Here is an 18,434-nt window from a genome sequence, read left to right on the forward strand (position 1 = left end):
AAGCAATTCTCTAAGGTAGTTTTGTAGCAGCACAAGTAGGCGTGCATGTGTTAGCCTAGAACTGACGGGCTGGGTCTGCCAGGTTTGGGTTTAACACAGTAGTGATGTGTGTAAGTGGCTGGGGGCAGAGTGTGGGACAAATGGACTGGACAAAGAAACTTGCTGCTGTAATCTGCCAAACTGACAGCTCTTTTTTTTGTTTTAGATGAAGGACCTAGCTTGTACTTCTGACTCCTATGTGCATGTAAGTCTGTGGGCTTGATATCTAGTAATACATGCATCAGTTTAATTTATGACCCAAACCCTGTGGGGCCAAGAAGAAATGAAAGCTGAATGCCTGTCTTGCAGAAAGGAATGTACAAATGAGTCATCCCACACCACCCTTAATTGCCAGCATTGTAGAGGTAGCAGGTGGAGATGAAGGAAAAAGCTTGCTGGAAAATTGTAATCCATGCTGTTACCTCAGCCCACTAAAAATCTCCCTTTTTTAGCCTTGGTTAGTTCATCTGAAAGAGTCCAGAGAGGAAACAAGTCAGATCTGTTCTGGGTTTGGTCAAAGATTAGGCATGCAGATTTGCATTGTGTTTGCTTTTGGGAGGTAGTTTGGCAAATCACAGTGAACTCTGTACAAATCTTGGTGAGAAACAGTCACTTCCTGCTCATTTAATGTGGTTTCCTAGCGGGCAAACTTTCCAGATAAACACTGGCCATGCTGTTGACAGCTAAGAGAAACAGGGCTAGTCCTAACGCTGTGTATGCCAGGAGTCCTTTCTTTATTTGCCTGTATCATTTTGATATTAAAAATAATGGCTTAGGTTTCTATTTTACTACTTACTTTATTACTTACTCTTGCTTAACCATTGGGGGAGAAAAACAGCTGGTGACTAAGGGACTGAATGATGAATTGTGATACCCTGGTCCAGTTCTGGGCTCTGCCACAGATTTCTTACATCAGGGCCCTGAGGCCTGGATTCATCCCCCAGCTTTTGTGCTTTTTTGAAGTGATGTTATTTCCCTGCAGAATCGGTGGCAAGAGCTGGATGTGTCCAGGGACATGATTTAATCTGTGCAAAATCCTGTTTCCTGAAGCTCCTATTCTTCTGTTTAGCTAAAGAGGAAGAATTAAGTTATCGTACATTTAGATACCTCGTAAGGTGCTGCGAATTTGAATTTATTATGCATCCATTTCCCTACCTGGAAGATGTGTGTCCTCACTCAGTTTTAAGTATGTATTCTCACATCTGTTGAAGCTGACTGAGGTGTCATGTCCCGGCATCTTTGGTTAACACCCAGTCAATCTGAAAAGCAGGCCAAGGCAATACAGAGCCCTGAGAGAGGCCTTGTCAAAGTGACAAATTGCCCTTTCTGATTCAAAGGACCAGCTTTGCATGGCAGAGCTAAGTAGCTACTGGAGAAAGGGGAGGAGAGCATGGGAAAAATACCTTATTTGTTTAGGCCTTCCCATGTATTTTTTGTTGTTTGCTGCTCTGAGTTGAAGTCCTTTGTTTTCCTTCTTCTGAAACAGCAGCAGGTTGAGAGGAGCAAAGCCTCTGGGATTCTGCCTCTCCCATTTCTCGTTCTTACAAACTGTTTACAATCTCCTTCAGTTTTCTAGCTTTGTATGGAAAAGTTCAGTGGGTCAGCTTTCCCTTTAGCTTCATCCATCATTCCAGTCAATTAGAAATAGTTGAGGGCCAATTGCCCGGTCTTCCATTAACTGAGACACTTCAGATTGTTTAAAATAGCATAAAAGCCCTCTTTGTTGACCATTGGGCAGGCACTGTAGATTTCCCTGTTGATGGGCAGTTACCGCGTGGCTGAACAGAACCCCAGTATGTCCTGCAGTCCTTGAGAGATGAATATTACTACTACAGGCCTTGTCTGGGTTTTGATTCCTTCTCCTTCACCTCCGCCTCTTGCTACCCCTGAAAGGTGCGATGCCTTCAGATAGTGAATTACCATGCCTGCTTGCAAAAAAAGCTGCTCTTTGTGGCTTTTCAAAACTTCTGTAGTTGAGGGTTTTTTTCAGTTGCTGAAATGTTCCTTTTTAACCTTAATGCTTTAAAAGCTCTTGGCATCATTTGTTAGTTGCTTGTCGTGTGTGTTTCTAAAGGACAAAGGAAGTGTGTAAGTGTTCAGGAAACAGTTAGTGCATTGTGGTGTGTGGCTGAGTTCATTCTGGTACCCCATGCCAGGACTGCCTGCTTTCATTGAGGGCTAACATTTCCCTTATGTTCTGAACGGACCAGCCTTAGGGTAGAGCTTGTGTGAGAGCTCCAACAGAGAGCTTGTCATAGGTTAATGTGTTTGGGTTGACACTGAAGTGAGCTGAATCCATTGTATATATACATATCAATATATATTTATATTTGAAAAACCCCGTATCTTGTTTCACATGTCATTTAATCAGGGAAGTAGGCTCACTAAGTGGAAATCAGTTTATCTACAGCAACGAAGATATTTATGTATTCCATCTTAAAATCATTGTCTATCTTAGAAACTGTCCTTCTAGTGCTGTATCTTGCCCAGGTTTCAGGTCTGTGCGTTTTTCGTTGTTTTGGAGCCATTTTGCCTGGTTGTGCCATTGTTTGATCCCAGCTGTGCAGCAGTGGTTCCTCTGGTTGTGAAGAGTGTGATACCACCTGTGCTTGGTGCTGAAGACCAGGACCTTGCTATGCTTTTGAACTGGAGGAGGGCAGCACTCCTTGAACATAAGGCCTCCATGTTCTTCCAGAAGGTGTCCTGCCTTGCAGTAGTTCAAGCAGGGCTGTATGTGAGGACTTATCTGTTTCTCTATTCTTAAAGCATGATTTTAAAAAGAGTAAGGCTGTCTCCTGTACAGCTGCCCTTTAGATGATACAGGCTCAGTGACGTGCATGTGCTGGTAAACATAGATTCCAGCTGTTGCACTATTGAGGTGCACAGAAGGATCTCTGGACAAATCCAGGGCAGAGCACATACTAGGGATCTTCAGGCTGTGGTGAAGGAAGCGGGGCTCTGAAAAGGCAGAAGGATGTGTTAGTAGTTGAATTTGATTTGAGAGCCTTCAGGTGCTGGGGAGCTGGATCTTTTACTGGGGAAGGATCTGCTCCAAATACTCAAAGTTCAACAAATTCCACTGGTGGCTTTCTTACTTTATGATGTCCCATTGGGATACCAACCTGATGCAGATCTCTATGTAAACTTTTTTGGAGTGGTTTTGGAAGACGTGTCTTTTTTTATCTTCCTTTCTTTTCCACATGCCTACAGCAGGTAATAGCTTGAGGATATGACTGGGCTGGGAGCACAGACCTAAGTTGGAAGGAGACCAGTGGAGCAGAACATCAGCCCCAGACTTGACTCTGACAAAACCAATGTTTGCCTGCTTTGCACTTACAAATAATCTCATGCTTCTCAGAGGTTGAATCTTTAATAAGTAATTTAAACAAAGAGTAGGAGGAGAGAGAGTCCTCATTTAATTCAATTAGCATTGTTGTCCAATGCCATTAATTACATCCAGACTTGTAGTGTGTTTCACAGGAGTTGATATACTTGAGCTTTGTCTGCGCTGGGGTTGACTGAGGACAAACGTGTCCATTGGTATAGAATCCAGCCTTTGTGCTTTGCAAAAACCTTCAAATTTGGTATCTGACAGTAGCCTGGAGTAAGCAGTAGCCTTGAATATCCTGCATTGCAATCTACTGAACAAAGGCTATCTCTGGGAGAATGGTGATTTGATGTACGTGGTTTTAGTGTTTTTGAAGAGGGACTGTTTTAGTGGAAGTAATAATCTCCTCCAATTTTGTATTATTTCCAGACTATTTTAAATTGTTTCATAGACAGAGAATAAAGAACTTCGTGTACTGTCTTAAAGCAGGATGTCTGATCCTCCTGGAGGAGGTTATTCTTTAATTTAAAAAGATATAAAATTGCTACTTTGATGGAAATATAACTCTAGGAAATGAAATGGTGATGATTATAGAAGCTGTAGTTTTCTAATGCAAAATAAACCCTAGGAGATGTGCCCTAAATGGTATACCACTCTTGGTTTTTAACAAAACAAGAATTACTGTTATTTTATGATCCTTGCTTATTTTACAAGGCTTGTAGCTGTTTCGTCTGCACTTAACTTTTACAGGCTGCGGATAAATTGATTGTTGTTTTGCTTTTTAAATAGCAATGCTTGAGATGCAAGCACAGATCAACAGGATAGGGTTCATTTGGTACTCAAAAAAGCAGGGAGAAAAGCCGTGACTACTGACACTATGCAATAACTGGATTGGAATCTGTTCTCATCATTTTGTGGTGTTTCGGAAGGAGCCAAAGGTTACTATTTGAAAGAGACCTTATAGATAATGCTTAGTAATAGGGGGGAAGGGAGGGTTATCACCTCAAAATGTGTGTGTGTTTATTGTAAGAGAACTCATGCTGCCCTTTTAGAGGGGCTCTGGGCCCTGAGGGCACTAATAGACCTCAGTGGCCCTGGCCAGCTTCACAGTGGGCTTCTGCCCAGACACCCGGAGCTCTATTTAAGCTTAGCCCTGGCACTCAGTCCACGCATCTGCTGTGCCGGAGCACTGGTCTCCAGCCAAGCTACAGCCATACCTCTGCATGGCCCATTGATCCAGACCCCAGCCTGCAGACTGACTGTCCTGATCCTAACCTGACCTAAGCAGATTTGTTTCCCAGGCTGACCTTGAGCCTTCCTCATCCCTGTGGTATTGCTTCCTCATTGGGCCTGGCTCTTGTCTTGGGTCTGCCCTGATCACCTTGCCCAGGTGCTCTGGAAGTGGGTCCCAGCCAGCGAGGCACCTTCCTGAACATCCAAAGGACCCCCCCTCAGCGCCACATCCCCCGGGGAGCTGCAGACCCTTGATGTTCTCTGTGACACAGTTTCTCTAGTTTGGCTGTCGTGCCCCAGATGTTTCAAAGGGAGGGTCCCCAAAGGAGGAGAGAGCCCACCTGCAGGAACTCAAGGATCCTGTCTCCCACTGAAAAGGAATGGAAAGAAGCCCTCTTTAGATTGGGTCTTCCCAGATGCTCAGATGATGACAGTGATTGTGACATGGCAGATCCATCTCGTGCTGGGGAACACCCTCTTATTTGACAGTAGGAGAAGGACCACAGGGTCTTGTCCAGTGTGATAACGAAAGAGGAATTGTCTGGTTGCTTTTGCTTTGAAAGCCCCCAGCAAGGCAAACCGATGAGTGTGTGTTCTGAACTGGCATTACCTACCTCTGTCAGGCGGGGAACTGCTGGTAGGATTACTCATTAGGGTGTCATGTTCCAGCTCTATCTGGCAACTTGTGTTTTACTTTGAATAATTATGCCTACCTGCCAAATGTTTGGCATCAGAGATGCTGACATGTATTTAGCGAAAGAGCGTCCTAAATACTGACTTAAAAGTGAAGCGCAGAGAAGGTGCTTGAGAGGTGTAATGTGTCCCACTTTCTGTAATTTGTGATGACCTAAAATCCTTAATGATGCAAACTAAAAACAGATAACAAACCTTTGCATCTTTTTACATTAGTGTTAGCTCATGATGACTCTAAGTTAGGGATGTGGAGAAAGTACTGGTTTTGGAGATCAAAGAACCGCCTCCTTAAGCTAATTCAGGGAGTAAACTGGATGATGTGCTGTCCTCTTTGCTCATTGCATTCCTCATTCAGTAGCTCACATAATAAGGAAGACAAAAGAAGATGCAGTCTGGTTAGTTGTCTGTGGTGGAATATCTGCCTTGAACTTTGCAAGCTTTTCTTCTTTCTGATGCTTTGGACAGTCTGTTGCTAACAATAGTTTTCTCTTGTAGGAATGCAGACCTTTATCTCCTTGAATCTTCATTTTAGAAGCATCCAGAGGATAAAACCTAGCACAGTCCTCATTTAAAGTCAATATGCTCTACTTTGCTCATGTTTAAGTGCCCAGCTTTTAAGGGTTCCTTTGCCCACAGGCAGTCTGAATAAAAAGGGAGGCCTTCTTTTTATTTCTTTCGTAAAGAAAAAGTTTTGCAAAAGCTTAAAGAGCAAAATATGTCTTTCCACCTTCCATCTCCTCAGGTTTATTATCACAAAGCAGACTTTGCTGCTGAAGAATCTAGAGGGGAATGAAGAGATGTAAATGCATACAATCATCTCAAGATGCAGCTGGAAATGAGGATGATAGATGAGATATGTGTGTATGTACATATATGTGTGGGAAGGAGTGAGAAGGTCCCACCTTGAAGCAGTTTTGGCATTTTATACCTTGGATATGAAAGGGAGGTTTACAGGGACAAGGTGTAATGGAAAAATAATCTCTACGTGTAACTAGTTTCTTTGCTGTTGAGAAGGTTGGGGTTGCATGAAAATGAATAGAAGTTATGAGTCTTCATTGCAATATTGTGTAAATTCTTCTGTTTAGAGGGAAGCTTTACTGTGGGGTGGGGAGAAGGGAGTTGCAGTTAAAATACAGTATCTTCAAAAAGAAGTGAAGGGATTAATGTATTTGTCCCAAGAACTAGTTTCCCGTCTGAAGCCGTGGGCAGAAGACACAATGTGACATATGAATGCTGCCATAAAGGATTCAGTTTGTGTCATAAGTTATTTGCCATAATGATTAAGTACTGCGCACTGAAGGAGTGATTTTCTTTAGGATTTCAGAAGCCTTATTTTCGTTGATTGATTCTGTAGCCTGTTACTTTATGGTTTCAGTAGAAATTGAAGTAGTGCCTGTTTATATCACCTCTGGTGGTCCAGCATGTGTTATCTTTGAAGGCTGTCCATATTCCATTTTGACTGAGATGATTGCCTGAGGCTTATTGTCATAGTCTTTGTTAATATTAGCCCTTACCTGAAAATGAAAGCTCCTTCCTTATTGAAATTTAAGATCCAGAATGTCAGAATACAGCTCTAAATAAAGGAAGCTGAACAGGGGCATCTCAACTTGTTTCGAAGGAAACTGTAGATCACTCAAGGATTAAATGGCACTTTTCACTGTGGAGCTTGATGAGTACTCTGCTCCTGATCAGCAGCATAAGGTCACTGGGAAGGAATCTGTCCTTCAGGGCTTGTACAAAACATGGCATAGCAAAAGGGGCAATCCAGCGTTCAGAATTGGGATGAAATGCAATTTTTCTGAATAAAATGTTACAAAATGAAATGTTTTAGTTCTCTGATGATGAAGCTGCTCACAGGTAGAGAATATTTAAACCTATACATAGTTAGACTTGGCACCTGCATGGCAACAGTTTCATCCCGATCATTTTGTTTTCCCATGATGTGAAAAGGTGAACTGAACTTGTCCGCGGTGTCTTGGTTAGGGAAAGTGTGTTCACTTTGCAATTTAGGCTCTGTCATTCTTTTCCTTTTCCTTTTTATTTCCCTCCCTCCCTTTTATATTGGGGGAGGGGGGAAGGTGTGTGTCTGTGTGTATATTTGTGTGTGTGTGCACTTAATAAAGGATGCTCCTTGTGCGCCTTTTGACAGGATGTGCAAATAGAAGCCCTACTTTGGCTTTGAGACCTGTGTAGCCTGATACTTTCTGGGTTTATAATGACATGAACAGCCTGTCATTTCATTTTAAGTAGCTGAGGATTCATAATGCTGGAGAAAAGTCTTATTTCTCAGTATGTAAGCTGGTTCTTTATTGGCCACTTGCTGTGAAACTTCTGAAATACATTTGTCTACCAAAGGGAGCTTCTCTTGATTTCTGTACTGAGACACACAATTGTGTGAGGAAAAGGAATGTTCAGACGTTGGTGCTGGGTAGAAGCAGAAGGTTCTCTTTGGGCAGTATCCCTGCAAGAACCAGCCTTTGATCTACTTTCTTTCTTTTTAGTGTTTCTTTATGTTGTCTATCTGTTATAAATTTTAAATAAGCACATAGCCAGTGAGATCTTGCAGACCTAGTGAAGAGAAGGTGTCGGGAAGCATTGCACATAATTTAGCTATTAATCCTTAGCTATCCATTTTTTTAAATTATCATTGCTCTGGACAGTTTGACAAAGGTGTCAGTTTAATAGTAGGTCTTGATGGTTTATAGCCTTCTGCAGTCTGCAACTGAGTGTATTTTATCAAATAGAAAGAAACTTTTAATGGTGCATAAGATTAATCACTCTGAAAGCCAATGGTCCTGTTCACTGCAGAACTGAATGAATGTTTTTGCAAACAAAAATTCCACTCTTCCTATGCTGGGTGTTGAAGAGAAAGCTCAAAGCAGGTTTAAATGCAAGGTAGTAGTCTGTTAGTCTGTAACAGGTTGCCTATAAATATGATGAAGTCCTGGACAGATGCTTCACATGATTTCCATTTGCGAAGCTGAGCCCAGTCATACCAGCACAGTTTTGCAGCATGGTTTTTTGAGACAGGAAATACTTCTTTCCCTGACTCTCTACTTGCAAGTTGTTGGGTAAAATGTGTTTTTCAACTGAGAAAGCTGAAATCAGTAGAATAGTTACGTCATGATGGTGGAAGTTAAACATTAAGTTTTATTTTTTACCTGCTTCTATAGGAACAAAGCCCCAGTAACCAGACATCAATAGCAATGATGCAAGAGCCTCAAGAGATGGTGGAAGAGACAGTTACTGTGGAGGAAGACCCAGGCACTCCCACTTCCCATGTGTCCATTGTCACTTCTGAAGATGGAACTACAAGGAGAACTGAAACCAAGGTGAGAGGTTAATAACCAATGAGGAAAATGGCAAAATATCGTCTGATCACAAAATGAAAATAGCAGGGAGTAGCCTTAGTGATGACAGCCAAGCTAATGTAATCCTCCGTGGTTCTGGATGTTCTGTTTGCCAGCAAAGCTGAGTTCAGGGCTTCTTCAGTTTCACCTCTACATCTAGTTTGCTCCCTATCAGCTGTGCTGCCACAGCTGTTGATTGAGGTGTGAGCTGAACAGTAGAAAATATCCAAAACACTAGACCCGCTTCGCAGTGTTTATTCTTTAAAGATTCACTTTATTTTACTGAAGCAGTTCACAGCATTGTCCTGCAAACACATACAGTGATAAAGGAATTAGATAAATTATTAGGGCTTAGAGTAATTTACTTTTGTAGCCAAGGAAAATATATTTGGAAATATGTCTTCAAATTAGTCTCAATGTCTAATAACAATATGCAATTGTGCCTTTTTCCTTTAGAACAAGAAACATCCTATTTAAATAATACTATAGCATTTAAATTCTGCAGCAGTCTTGTGAATGGCATTTTACTCCCACTGCATAGGAAAAGCTGGGTGTGTTCTCAAGAGACCTGTACCTCAGGTTCAGCTGGATTACAAGTGTTACATATGTTCTAAGTTTCCTGATGTCTTTTTCTTCTCTTTTCTAAGATAATTTTGAAGTCTCAGTTGAGCAGGTGCTGTATGTTCAAGGGCTGCCTTGCATACTTCCCGGTACCACTGGAATATTAATACACTTGTCAATTTGGATCTTGGAAGTTGAGCTGAAATCTGTGTTAGATTTTAGTCTTGTGAAAGATGAAGGATGATTCCCTTTTTTTAAAACTTCTAACCAGCACTGATTAGAAAAAGAAGAGATTGCCCAGCTGCTTTCTGTGTGAAAAGGCATTGAACAGAGGTCACTGCATAAATCGGTGTTTATTTTTACTGGCATTCCAGGATTGTGGTCCTCTGAGTATCTATTCAGGACATCAGATCCTCAGGTTGGAGTGAATGAACATTGATTTCCTGAGGTCAGTGGGCCTGCACACATTACTATAAACTGAGTATCTGGTTTAATATTCGTTGCAATTAGTTACAAGATAAATATAACTGGCCTATTTTCTCATTGTTGGAAGAGGATGAAGGTCTTAAAAATCAAAGAAACAAAACCCCCACATTTTGATTAGGTCTTCAAAAAAATCTAATGTATTTAGTCTGTGACTTACTTGAAAGAAATGCTGTTTTCTTTCTAGTGGCAGCAACAATAGCTGTTATTTACAGGAAGGAAGTGATAAAATCACAGTGGTGATGGACACCTTTTCATACGCGTAGTAGTTCATAGTTTTAGGTGACTGGAAGTGTAGCTATGCAAGTGAATAAAATGAGAGCTACGACTGTGAAAACAGAGGAGAGGCCATGCAGTGGTCCCTAGATAACAGCACCACATGGAATGAAATAGTTTGTCTGAAATAGTTGTGCCACCGATAAAGCTGCATGTTTGTCATAACCGAAAAGATGCGATTTTTGCCTATGTGTGGTATAGCTGCTATTTTTCCATCTTCCCCCAGAAAAGGACACCTGCAGTTCCAAAACAGGAATTGTATCTACATATTGGAAAAGAACATTGAAAAAGTGGCAACCCTAGAGCCACTGTTCTGTTCCAAAGAGCACAGCTTTCTTCTGTTGCTGTAGTTCATTCCAAGCACTGGTGTGTGCAGAAAGGGGGAAGGGTGCATAGCTGCCTAGCTATTCATTTGTTTCAAATAATGCCACTGACTTTAACTCATATAGGGTCTGGAGGTATTTCCTCATATTTTATTGCTAAAAAGACCAGATCTTTAAAAAAATAATTAAAAGGAAAAAAGAAAAATCCAGTTGTTGAGAAAAGTGATTCTGAAATGTCAAAACCCAGATTTAGTTGGATTAGCCCTATCTCTGTCAGAAGAGGTGCTGTGATTCTACTGAGGTGGTAGTAGTCTCTCAAACAGTTTTGTTTTGACTTTTCCGTAGATCTAACAGTTCAGAAATATGAATCTGAGGTCAGATTTTTATAATTATTTTTAATTACACTGCTCTTCAGCTTGCTTTTTGTTTTGGTATGAAGTGTATAAATAAGAGCTATTGTCACTGGGGTTTAGTGGCATCGGTTAAGTGTCCAGGAGTTAATTGGTATTGGCTTACTATCACTTCTAATAGATATTGTCATAGTGCTTTCATAGGTCATGCTATTGTATGTGAGAGCCTTACAGAGAAAATTAAGTTTCCTGGTACCTGTGTGCAGTGGCAAAATTCTGACCTTACTGCGCAGATGAGGACAGCAAAGAAAAGCATTTCTCTGGGATGAGAGATGCAAACATGTGTCCATTTGGATGCACTGTGCAGTAGTGTAAGACCTTTGTTGAGCCCAGAAATTGCTGTTCTGTGTCCTCCCAGGTTGAAACAAAAGTGGGAGGGGAGGGGAGAAGAACAGCCACCCGAACCCCATGTGAATCTGGCCTGGGTTTTAAGGTGCAGGTACTTCTTATCCTTGTTAAAGGAGCAACATTTCATATTGTGGAAATCCTCAGATCTATCTTCAGCAATACCTAATCTATTGCTTACTAAGGGGAATGTTTAAACTTGAGATAGTCACACTGTGTTCATTCAATATTATTGGGGGTAGCTTTAGGCTCAGCCTTTTTTTTGTTCTTCTTTGATCAGTTAAGTCAAGGTAGTCAGCACAACGTACAAATAAAGGTTTTCATGCTCTACATTACTGTGCTTGATCAAGGCCTTTTTGAGGAAGGATTTAGAACATATTTGTGTTACCTCTGTAGCTAGAAGACTCTACAGTGCCAGTCTCAATCTCCAGCATATCTGTTTTGCAAATAAATTGGCAGCTCAAGATGCTTCCTTTGACAGAGTAGATAACACAGGCCATGTTTATTCAAGAGTCAGAGAGACCAGAGATGTTTTCCCAGTGTGTTTTCTTTGCTGGATAGCTTGTCACAGAATGATTGGGGTTGGAAGGGACCTCTGGAGATCATGTAGTCCAACCTTCCTTGCTAAAGCAGGTTCAACTGGGGCAGGCCACACAGGAATGTGTCCAGGTCCATTTTGAATGTCTCCAGAGAAGGAGACTCCACAACCTTGTTCTCTGTCACCCTCAAAGAAGTTTTGCCTCATAATCAGATGGAACCTCCTCTTTTTCAGTTTATTCCCATTGCCCCTTATCCTGTCACTGAGCAACACTGAAAAGAGTCTGGCCCAATCCTCTTAACACACACCTTTAAGTACTTGTATGCATTGATAAGATCCCTTTTCAGTTGTCTCTTCTCCAGGCTAAACAGGCCTGGCAGTCTTAGGCTTTCCTCATAAGAGGGATGCTCCAGACCCCTAACCATCTTCATAGCCTTCCTCTGGACCCTCTCCAGTAGCTCCTTGTCTTTTTTGAACTGGGGAGCCCAAAACTGGACACAGTACTTAATGCCATTTAATATGCATTTTGGATTCTTCAGAAGAAAACTGTCATTTATGCTAAATGCTGTGAATCTTCGGCTTGCTGGAGTGTAATGCCTCTAAAATTCCAGCTCTTGAAATGAAGCAGAGCAAAGGCTGCAGTTGTGAATGCTCCTGTATGCTTCTTTCCCCATTGTTTCAAAACCATAATTTATAGAGGTTATTCTCTCCAGTAGTATATTAAGTAAACAACCTTACTCTAGAAGCATTGACAGTTTTTCTGTGCTTTTCCCTGCATCTCTGAAGATGCTTGTAGCAGTGAAGCAGGAAAAAGGCATAATGGAATTTAATATTTGACATATTTTAAATAGAGAACATCTGCCTTTTCAAAATGAGATACCTCTGTGTAATTTTCCCCAAACTGTTATTCTCTTAGTACTGTACTAAGTCCCTACATAACATTCACTGCACAAAAGATGTAGCAGATAATGCTTCATTTCAACTTTATAAGCTCTCTGGAAGCCAAAGACCTATCATGCTACAACAGTGAAAGTCACCTTGGGGAGAGACTACCACTTCTTGCCCGTCATCTGGAACACTGCCATGTGTTGAAGGGAGCCTGTTTGTAAGTGGCTCAAGAGAACTCAGAAAAGCAAATTAGATGTGTGTGTTGCTTGTGTTAGTTTGCTTTTTTTTTTCTTTCTTCAGGCACCTTTTATTTTTATCTTTGAAATGCTAAAGGATTGGACAGATTAGGTCACTTTTATTCACTGAAAATGATGGTTTATGATAACAAACTGCAAGATCAATCTGTATACAAAGTTGTTTAATTTGTAGTCCATCCATTTGCCTTGTGCTTTCTAATACTCGGCAAGACCAGATCTTTCCCAACAGTGATTAACTGCTGCTCCCGCTTCCTAGTACCAGTGATGGGAAATTGCTTGTGACTGAAACTCTTTGGTTGTGATGGTGCCAAATACCCCAAGATGCAGTTCTTTAAACTTTGCAGATAATTCAAGTGAATTAGGTCATAGGGCAGGAATGGATCTCAAGCGAAGTTGAAGGCTTTTTCAAATATGAAACTTTGTGCTTAAAATTGAAGGGGAGAAATTTGAGCTGTTGTTTTGAAATCCTGTGGGGCGAGTTCTTACACAGCATTTAATAGAAAGGTAATAGCTTCAACCTGCTTGGGCGGATAATTTTTACAGTCCATAGTTCAAAACTAAGCTCTCAAAAATGTCAGAATGCTTTATCCTCATGCATTCCTTCTCATCTGTTTTTTATGACATAGTTTCAACAAATTTTTTAGCCCTGTCAGCTTTTATAAAGTACTTAATTTATATTAACAAAAAAGGGGGGGAGAAGGCAAAACAAAACTAACCTCAAAAACAAAATGGAAGGCAAAATTATAGATATTGGTTAAGATGATTTCATTTGACTGTGATAGCCCACTTCAGCTGAAATCTCAGTACTCTGTCCTCCTCTTGTGTCTGAGCACTGTGCACTTTGAGAAATCTATCATCTGCACATGCATCCAGTGAGTCCAATGGCTGGATATTTCCATGTTTGTTCTCCCATTCTTTAAGACAGATAGAAAGATGAGGGAAAATACAGAAACTGTTTCAAGTGTGTGAATCTTTACATTGTGTTCTGTTGACAAATGTGTTTCCAGAAATAGAATTAGTAAAAACATTAGCATGGATCCTGCAGGAGAATTATTTAACAGAATACTTGCTGTCTGGGGGAAGAGAACCATGGTTAGGTCTATAAAGCTGAAATGTGCTTATAATCTAGAGTCGGAGAGCAGCAATGAAAGTACTAAACTGCAGTCTTACAGGAATTTGGTTGCAGAGGGCCTGAATAAGTTGGTATGCTGGAACTTTTTTTGCTGTGGCTGAAACCTTAATATAGTTTACAGGGAGTAAAGAATTGCAAATATATTTTAAGCATACTTGGACAACCTTTTCATAGGGAAGTAAACTGAAGCTTGTGTGGTACACTGAGATTGTAACATTGGAAAAAACCGAGCACCTTTGATTTGTAATCGGGCTAAAGGACCTCTTTAAACAGGTTTTCTTTAGAGATGGAAAGTAATGAGGAAATAAAATCAGACTTTCTCAAAGTTACTCATATCTCTAAATTTTTCATTAGAGCATATCTGTAGTGAGGAGTTCAGGTTAATAAATCTTTCTCAAGATTGGATGCATGTGGAGGATCAGGTGTCTCTCAGACAAGACAAGACAGTCTGCTGGGACTCCCATTTGGAATAGCTTCCTTCTTTCTGGCTAATGCATCCATATTAAGGAAACCACAAAAATGTTGGGAGGGAAGATTTCTGTGCTGTCAGCTGCTCAAGACTTCTCTGTTTTTTTTAAGCAATATTAATGAAACATTCCCTTGAGCTGGATTTCCTGAAATAAAGATGTTTGGTTTGTTGGAGGTTTTTTTTTTTATTTTTATTGCTTGGAAACCTAATAAATGGCCCTTCCTCTGTGTGCTGGCTAATTGCTTCCAAAAAGCTTCCCTTTATTGTCCTGCAGGCAACAAAGTCTGTTTATCGCATGATAAATCTTCTATCTCGGTGCCTACCCCTGACAAATGAGGCATGAGTGCAAATACTCCCTCTCTCTCAAAATACAAGACTTGGTTTGATTGCCTCACCATAACACCTTTAGCATTAGTGAATGCTTTTATGCTATGAGAAATGTGTTCTTTAATGCTTCAGTGAAATGTTCCCTTTTATGTGTCTGACGGGGTTTTGGATTGCCCTGTTGCTTTCTAGTCATTAATAGGCACAGCATTGAGAAAATAATAAAGGTGAAGCTGTGCTAACATTGCAGACTTGTTCCTACATGCGCTGGCTGATGCTAAGTGTATCTTTTTGACTAGCCACAGCCATTGAGAACTTGTCTGTGCTAGTCTTGAAGACAGGAAAATTAGACAAACTGGGGAGAAAATTGCAAATGAAGCTCCTGCATTCAACCGTTCTGTGGTGGTCATGTAAAAAAAAATAAACACTCTGTAGAGAGGATGGTGAAAAACTCAGTAAGTGGAATTGGTGATTGTCCAGGAATTGATTTTCAAAGTGTCCTGAAATTCTGCTTTGTTTTTTTGCGTGTACACGTAGTGAATATTGGTAGGCAAATGTCCTTGCCATAACATTCCTGGGTTGTGTTTCTTCATCCTGTTTAACAATAGCTATGATTCTAAAAGAAAACCAACAGTTAAAAATGAGCAAGAGTCCAGAATTGGCAGTAGGCTGCTGGGTGAAGACATGCAGCAGTGATGCCTCTTCTGCAAAGCCTTTGTCCAAGGATGCTGCAGGTCAAAGCTCGTTCCTCTTTTGTGCTAGTGCTGCAGCCAGACATGGTGTAGCAGTAGGCATTTTGCATTGTCTGATCTTGACAAGTTTATGGAAAATTACACATGACAAACCACGTGTGCATGGCAGCATAGGCCTTGAAAAGCAAACCTCAGAATCAGGTATAAAATATCTGACTCCTGTGGAACAGTGCTGAAAGAAAGGGCTTTGTGAGCTCATGTGAGTGCTCTTCCTGGCATCTAGAAAGCTGCCTCTTTGTTCCTTCCTGGGCAAAAGTATCAATTTCTGATTCATCAGATTGTTGAAGCACTACCTTACTTCCTGTTGTTCCTGTTACTGGTTCCCAAATTCAAGAACACAAAGGCCCAGCACTCCGCATCCAGTTTTGTTGTTGCTTTGCAGAACTCCCATGTTTCAGGCCTGGGAAATGCTGTTTTTCTTACTCTTAGATCACTTATGAACACACTGTTTTGAATAAAACTACTGTTTCATACTTCAGTAGGAGAATACTGAGCTGTGTTGCCTTCTGTACGTCCACCTCACAATGAGCTACTGTAAGCTACGCCAGCTCTCTCTTTTCTCTAAATGCTGTCTAGTTTTATAAATGCCATGACAGTGGTCATGCTGATAACTGAGTAGAAAGTACAAGTATTGTGTGCAGGTAATAAGCAAAAGCAGCTGTTGAATTTTATATCGTGAAATACATGTTTAGTTTCTACTTTCTTTCCTTCTACTTATAAAAATGTGTGCTTTTAGAACAAGGGGGAAGAGAAGGTTTGGAGGCATAGAAGCTAACATCTTTCCTGATGTTTACTTGCTAAGGAAATCCCTTTGGGTCGAAGAGGCATTTCTTTGGCTCTTGCCCAAATTAGATATTAGGGTCTTGTTGGTACCTGGCTATGCTTTATTCAGCATCATGATGCTGTTTAATTACTCTGGTGGTGGAAAACCATTTGTGCTGCTTTCAGTCTTGCAGGATTTCATTACTCCATTAGGCTGAAGTATCATTTTCTCACAGATGCCTCTAGGAAAAGAAAAGCTTGTTTGGGTGAATTTTTGCTGTTTGGTGTTTCTGTGTGAAAACATCTGGTTGGAGGACATGTCTGGAGCCGCTTCAAGAGATGCACTCTAATTATTTTGTTTTAGCAGCAGCTTGGCTAATCTGGTGCCAATCTAAATGTTTAAATCGGAGGCTATAGGTCAAAATATCTATTTGGCCTACAGCAGTCCAGGCATACGTGTTATAGTTACTGTTTCTCTTGATGTATGCAGTTCAGTCTGTGGCTTACATGAAGCAGTGTGTCGTTTACCAATCCTCATTTACCTTTAATACTTCAGGAACCCAGAATATGTCTTAACAATGTTGGTTTGTGTTCCTCCCCTCTCTTGTAATACTCTCTAGTAGATTGATTCTCTCACTCATCCTTGTGTGTTTGTTGGTTATTTTTTGGTGGTGGTGGTTTTGGTGGTGTGTGTTTGTTTGTTTTACAAAGTCAGCATTTACTAGGGTTAGGGTAACTTTTTGTAGGTTAAAGTAACTTTATAAGGGTTAGGGTAACCAAGGATACATTGGTTTCTGCTGGACTTTGTTTTTTTCCCCAAAAGAGAGTGCTGGTCACTCTGGAAAACAGCACAGATGATGATGGACCCCACATACCAACCAAAACAGAAGGTCCTTTGCTAGTTTGTAAATAGTGGCTTTTGTCCAGCACTTTTTTATGCCGATTATCAAACCTTTTCCCATGAAACCAGAACATTCTTGGAAGCTCTTGAGGAGTCTTTGTTCTTACCCTTTAACAAAAAACCCTGAACATAAAGGCCCTCTGGACACTTAACATTTCCAGTTTTTGTCGGTTCTGGGAAATAGACTAATTCTGTGTTGAAATGAAATGTGATTTATAGGAAGAGAAGATAAAGATGTATTTGTCTGCAGACTTCTTTGATGTTTTCAGCAAGTTTGTCTAGCCCAGTATGTTTAGGGTAGTTGCAGTTGCAAAAGCTGTGTCACGTCAGTGTTTGTTACTGCAAATTTGTTAGTCACACAGAATTGGAATGACAGCTACCTGTTGGGCTTGTGTGGTGATGGTTGGATGTAAGCATATCTTAAAAGAGAAAGTAGTTGTGCTGTCTAAAAGCTTGAAGCCCAAAATTTTTCTGTTTGAGATCATGGTTTCCTATGTATTGCTGCCCAATTTGAGTTCCATCAAGTTACACATCAGTGCAAAAGATCCAAATCAGGCAGATACGTATAACTGTATTTCTGTCAAACTAGAGGTTGTGATGTGGTATTTATGCTGATTGTGAGAGGACAGGCTGTGGCCTCTGGACATTTTGAAGTCTGCTGTAGGAAGTATGCCTCCTGAAAACCTTTTGGGCAAATATGAACTGGTGAGATGACTTTGCACTGCTTCCACACACTGTCACATGACTGTAATGGTTTTGATTTGCAAGAGCCCCAGAGTGTACTTAACTCTGGCTCTGTGACCTGTCTTTTATGCTTTGTGATTCTCTCTCCCTGTTCTGCTGTTCCAGTTCACTGTATGTCTCAATGTGTTGTGCACCAGGGAGAAAACTAACCTGTTTGTTTGCTATTTCTTCACAGGTTACCAAAATGGTCAAAACAGTCACCACCAGAACAGTGCGTCAGGTGCCACTTGGGCCTGATGGCCTGCCGTCAATGGATGGCTCCTCTCCCATGGGCAGCTACACAGATTCAATAGACAGAAGGTACATGAAGAATGGAGAGCGATACATCACACCACAAGCATCATCCACGTTAAACAGATCTTATAACAGCTACAACGATTCGTACCCTGACAGTCATGAAGGTCAGTATCGCCCTTACATTGGTCATGATGGTTACGGAGATCTATCTGATAACTACGGCAGCTTGTCTCGTGGTGTCAACTACCGTCCTCGCTATGCCTACGTGCCAGGAAACAGTTACAGGCCAGATGATGGTAGCTTCACTTTGCCAAGCAGAAGGGATAACTATGGTCCGGTTGCTCAGCCTCAAGTGCCAGTGGGTAGCAACGTTGACTTGAACCGCTCCC

At 41.0% G+C, this 18,434-nt stretch overlaps 1 protein-coding gene across 1 annotated transcript in view; it reads left to right on the plus strand.

Moving 5' to 3' along the window:
* Nucleotides 1-205: 205 nt before the first annotated feature.
* ARVCF (armadillo repeat gene deleted in velocardiofacial syndrome) overlaps nucleotides 206-18,434 on the plus strand; it is a 97,968-nt gene continuing 79,739 nt past the window's right edge. Inside the window, exons 1-3 of the mRNA XM_010015972.1 lie at nucleotides 206-244; nucleotides 8,467-8,625; nucleotides 17,984-18,434. The exon at nucleotides 17,984-18,434 is cut by the window's right edge and continues 172 nt beyond it. Of these exons, the coding sequence (XP_010014274.1) occupies nucleotides 206-244; nucleotides 8,467-8,625; nucleotides 17,984-18,434 (649 nt within the window). The remainder of the gene's footprint in view (nucleotides 245-8,466; nucleotides 8,626-17,983) is intronic.

This window comes from Nestor notabilis, unplaced genomic scaffold (assembly GCF_000696875.1).
Source record: "Nestor notabilis isolate BGI_N333 unplaced genomic scaffold, ASM69687v1 scaffold13326, whole genome shotgun sequence".
Lineage (NCBI taxonomy): Eukaryota > Metazoa > Chordata > Aves > Psittaciformes > Psittacidae > Nestor > Nestor notabilis.